The 5,000-nt window shown below is 38.3% G+C and overlaps 1 protein-coding gene across 1 annotated transcript in view; it reads right to left on the reverse strand.

Annotated features, from left to right (window-relative positions):
* The window catches only part of xrn2 (5'-3' exoribonuclease 2), a 52,558-nt gene that overhangs the window by 28,918 nt on the left and 18,640 nt on the right, over positions 1 to 5,000 (reverse strand). The window contains exons 19-23 of the mRNA XM_053336553.1: positions 3,185 to 3,292; positions 2,419 to 2,508; positions 1,748 to 1,820; positions 1,566 to 1,649; positions 194 to 291 (exon numbers count right to left, since the gene is read on the reverse strand). Coding sequence (XP_053192528.1) covers positions 194 to 291; positions 1,566 to 1,649; positions 1,748 to 1,820; positions 2,419 to 2,508; positions 3,185 to 3,292 — 453 coding nt within the window. The remainder of the gene's footprint in view (positions 1 to 193; positions 292 to 1,565; positions 1,650 to 1,747; positions 1,821 to 2,418; positions 2,509 to 3,184; positions 3,293 to 5,000) is intronic.

Raw genomic sequence — 5,000 nt, forward strand, 5'->3', positions numbered from 1 at the left:
GAAAAGAAGACAGGGAGGAAGGGAGGAAGAAGGAAACTGTGCCGGATTGGCCCTCTCGGCGGGCCGGTTCTGGCCCACGGACCGCATGTTTGACACCCCTGATATATATCTAATAACTAGCTGCTACATAATAAAACCTTTAAAGATGCTGCATGTTGTTAGACATTTATCAGCTTTTAGAGTTTTTTGTTACCTCGCTAGTTTCGCCACGGTAGAGTTCTTGGATGAAGTCGAACAGCAGGTGAGACTTCCCCACGAACATGACGTCGTTTCCCAGGCTGTTTCTTTTCACTGAGACAGAAAACACACATCATTATTTTACTGGACTGGATTAAATAGTAGAGAAAGAAAGAAGGAAAGAAAGAAGGAAAGAAGATGATGAATGGGAAAGGAAGAGAAAAGGCACAAAAACACACAAGAGCAAAACATTACAAGATTAGAAGTAAAAAGAAAGAAGGAGAAAAAAGAAGATGAGCAACTTAAAGTATATTATTATAATGACTTTACTGTGTGATTAAAAACAGTTCATTAAGAAAATGAGGCAGTTTTCTAGCAGCTGCTAAACTTCCTGAACTTTTCTCAACCTTTAGTAAATCTAAAACATGTCATCACACAGAAACAGCTACTTTTTAAATGATTTCAAAATTGTTATTTACTTACTCCTGAACCTCTCTTAGCCTTGTTTGGCACCCCCCTCCCCCTCCCCTCCCCTCCCCTTGCATCCTATGAGCTCTAAAGTCATGCAGACTGTATTTGCTTTTACCACCCTGTTGGCCATGCGACTCATTCTCCTTAGCTGGAAACGCCCTCAACCTCCAACCCACCACAGATGGGTGAAAGAGCTTTTACTGTCCATTAGACTAGAGAAGCTTAGATTCTCTCTTAATGGCTCCCTAAACTTGGAGACCTCTCCTAAATTATATTGACTCTCTGACATCTCTGTCTAATTCTGATGACCGAGTCAGGCAACTGATTTTAGTAAAGCACTGTTTTAACTGCTGCTGCTTTTTAAATGTCTTTTTAATTCAATCAATCTTTATTTGTATAGCGCCAAATCACAACAGAGTTATCTCAAGGGTCTTTCCACATAGAGCAGGTTCTAAACCGAACTCTTCAGGTTTTAACTTTAAAGAGACCCAACATTCCCACATGAGCAACAGTGGAGAGAAAAAACTCCCTTTTAACAGGAAGAACCCTCAGAACCAGACTCAGAGTGGGAGAACATCTGCCTCCACCGGTTGGGGTTGAGAGGGGGAAATTGTTCTTATGTTTTCCTTAGTTATGTTTATTTATTTATTACCATTTCTTTTGCCCTCTTGTCCTTTAAAAGGAGTGCAATTTTGTTCCACTGTGTGTATTTAATAGATGTGGTTGGATTGACAAATAGATAAACTGTAAAAAAAAATTAAAAAATCTCTTTAATTTTTATGTTAAATCAGAGGGAACTGACAGTTGTGGCTCAAAACTATGTTCACATGCTCATCACTTCAGCTCTGATAAACCTTTTTTTAAAATCATAAGAGGAACTTTTATTTTGGCGGTCTCTGCTGTAGAAGTCTGCTCACCTTCCTCAGGTGTGAGGTCGGGGTAAACATCAGTCAGAGCCGCTCTCAGCCGACGTTCATCCACAAACGGCAACAAGGCAACACCTGCAAATACCAGCATACATACAAAACATTAACAAACCAAACACTGACTTTATATCTCTCCTTTACATTCAGTGTTATTTAAAGAGACAGCGACTCACCCTGCCAGGCGTATTTCTTGCCGTTGAGATCGATGGCAAAGTCGTCGGGGTAGAAGTCGATGATGGAAGAATCCTGTATTAAAAAAGGAAGAGTTTAATATCACAACTAGGGAAAAAGATCATAATCACGATTATTAAAACATTTTTTTTTTAAACTTTGCAGAGATATTAGAGCTGAGCGGGTTACCATGACGATAGTTCATACGTCACTTCCTGGTTTTTAATAATTAGTCAGTAAACGCAGCATCGTCTGACGCAGGCTAGAAACTCTGCACTTTTATTTACAGTTAAAACATTTCACTGTGTTTCAGCTTCTGTCAAACTAACGGAGCTGCAGCGGCTTCCTGTCTAAGCTTTTCAAAATAAAACATTTGTTATTGAGCGTTTCTCATTATTCATAACAAACAAAGTTGGGGCTTGTAAAATTATGTTTCCCCCCCGATTTTATTAGTTTTGAGATCGTCTGGCCCCAAAATCGTAATCACGATCAAATTTTGATTAATCACAACTTGTAAAAAGAGATGAGGCAGCAGCTACATGGAGGCTTTTTTAAACTGCTATTAAAAGGGGAAAGGATGTATTTTACTGCAACTTGAGTTAAAGACCTCTGAATAGTCACAGAAGTCTCCTGAAACTCATTTTTTGGATTAATAAATAAATAAAAGACTTACCGGACTGCTCATGAGGTTCCGCCATGTTTGGGGCAGGAAGTTGCCGCTAGCAGCAGGAAATACTCCCATCAGCTGTTCCAAGGGCTTGAACTACAAATAACACAATAATACACACAAGAGTCATTTAACTTCCTGTCGTCCTCCAGGGTCAAATTGACCCCGTCTGTTTTGACTGTTCCTTCCCTTTTGTGCTTCCTCCCTCCTTCCCTCCTTCTTTCCTCCCTCCCTCCCTCCGTCCGTCCTTCCTTCTCTCCTTCCTCCGTTTTTCTTAATTTTTTCCTTTGTTCTTCCCTTCCTTCCCTCTTTCTTTACTCCCTCCTTCTTCCACACTCCTTTCCTTCCTTCCTTCATTCCTTCTCTCCTTCCTTCCTTCCTCTTTTCCTCCTTACTCCTTCCCTCCCTTCTTCCCTTCTTCTTTTCCTTACTCCTTTCCTTCTTTCTCTCCTTCCTTCCTTCTTCTCCTCCATCCCCTCCTCCCTTCCTCTTTTCCTCCTTACTCTTTCCCTTCCTCCCTTCCTTCCTTCTTCTTCTTCTTTTCCTCCTTCCTTCCATCCTTCCCTCCTTCCTCTTTTCCTCCTTACTGCTTCCCTTCCTCCCTTCCTTCACTCCTTCCCTCCTTCCTTCCTTCCCTCCTTCCTTCCTTCCCTCTAAGGAGACTTTAAGGTCACATGGAGCAACAGTTTATATATTACAGTTTAAAATCCCTTCGAGAGACAAAGACAAGAGAAATGAGACAAACAGGAAGTAAGTTTGAGTCCGTTCTTACCGGTTTGGTCCCCTTCTCGAAGTCTGTGAACAATCCTTTGATGTCTTTGAAGTCGGAGGCGAACGGAGCGTAGTGAAACGGGAAGTACCACTTCCAGGAAGCGCAGCCCTGCAAAAAACATCAACCAGGAAATATTCTGACTTTAATACCAAACGTCCAAACGTCAGAGATGAAACACAAAACACAAGATTCATACTGGACAGAAGATATTTAACAGAGAGATTATTATAACCAGTTATTAATAAAGTCAGAGGTGGGCAATATGGCAAAAATATAATATCATGATTGTTTTCAGGAAGGATAACGATTCATGATCTTATCACTTATACTGTCTCTTTTTCATGTTGGTTTAATATTTATATTTAGTTTAATATATCACATAATGACAGAAATGTGTGTGTGTTAGCGACTCACAAATAATAAAGTAAAGTATAATAATAATATAAAAACATGTAAACAGTGAAAGACTCACATAAAAAAACTCTACAAATAAAGAGCAGGTGTTAAAAAGTAGTGACAGTCCATAAAATTGACTTTTGCATTTAAATTCTTTCAAGTCTAAATTTTTCCCGCCTTCATAAAAACTGCTGAAAACATCTGGTGAATAATAATTAATTAATTTAATAAATAAACAAATAAATAAATAAATAAATAATAATAATAACAATAATAATAAATGAAAATAATAATAATACTTTATTTGCATAGCACCTTTTATACATTAAATGCAGCTCAAAGTGCTTCACAATAAAATAAAGTACATAGACGAAGTGTTTCAAAATAAGAGGAAAGAAATAAAAGCATTAATGCGATATATAATATAATGAAATATAAGAATAAAAACTAACAACAAATATAGTGCATAGTAAAAGTAGAATAAAAAACTATACAATTTTAAAAGAAGTACAGCGACAAGTGATAGAAGAGCTGATTAAAAGCTAAAATAAAGAGAAAGTTTTTTATCTTTCTCTTTAAAATATTTAGTTAAACGTCTTCCTTGATATCTAAAAAGGTTTGTTTCATAGTTTGTGGGTTGAAATAAAACAGGAGCAGACTTGTATGATGTATTTTAATTTTAATTAAGTCTAAATTAAACATTTCGTTGTCGTGTTTTGTGTGTTTCATTACAAATGTTAAAACTAATTTCCCGACTTCTGAGAATAAAAGCGATGGAGGGAGAAAAAAAAGAAAAAGTCCTCAGACTCCGAGCCGACTTGGGGAATAGAAAGAAAAGCTTTTCTTTGCCCTTTTTCTCCTAAAAACTCAAAGCTTAAAATCCAATCTGCTCAGACTAACGTAGCAGCGCTGACATTTAAAAACCTTCACCAGGCTGACGGCTGAATCCTGATCAGACCCACAACCCACTACCCACTCCTCCATTTAAATTTACTCTCTCTCTCTCTCTGTCTGTTGTTGCTTCACTTTCAAAATAAAAGCCCGAAAAAAAATCCACCCAGTCATTGAGCAGATCGATCGTACTCTAAACTAAACACCTGCTGAGGGTTTCCCACACCTCAGAAATCAACCCCCCCCCCCCCTCGCCCCCCCTCTGTGCTCTCCATGTTTGCCGAAATGTTTATATAGGAATGAAAAAAAGAAAAAAAAAAAACACATGTAACCCGGCAGATCAAGCCTTCGGACCACTTATCCTTCCTGAGCAAACACCAAAAGGACGACCTCCACTTCCCACAATCCACCTCTGAGAAAACAAGGTCCTCGGATAAATCCACCCATCCTCACATCTTACCCAATCTCTCCTTTTTTTTTTTTTTTAAAGCCCACCACTCTATTATTAAGAGATGTTCATTTAAATGAT

This window comes from Scomber japonicus, chromosome 17 (genome assembly GCF_027409825.1).
Source record: "Scomber japonicus isolate fScoJap1 chromosome 17, fScoJap1.pri, whole genome shotgun sequence".
NCBI lineage: Eukaryota > Metazoa > Chordata > Actinopteri > Scombriformes > Scombridae > Scomber > Scomber japonicus.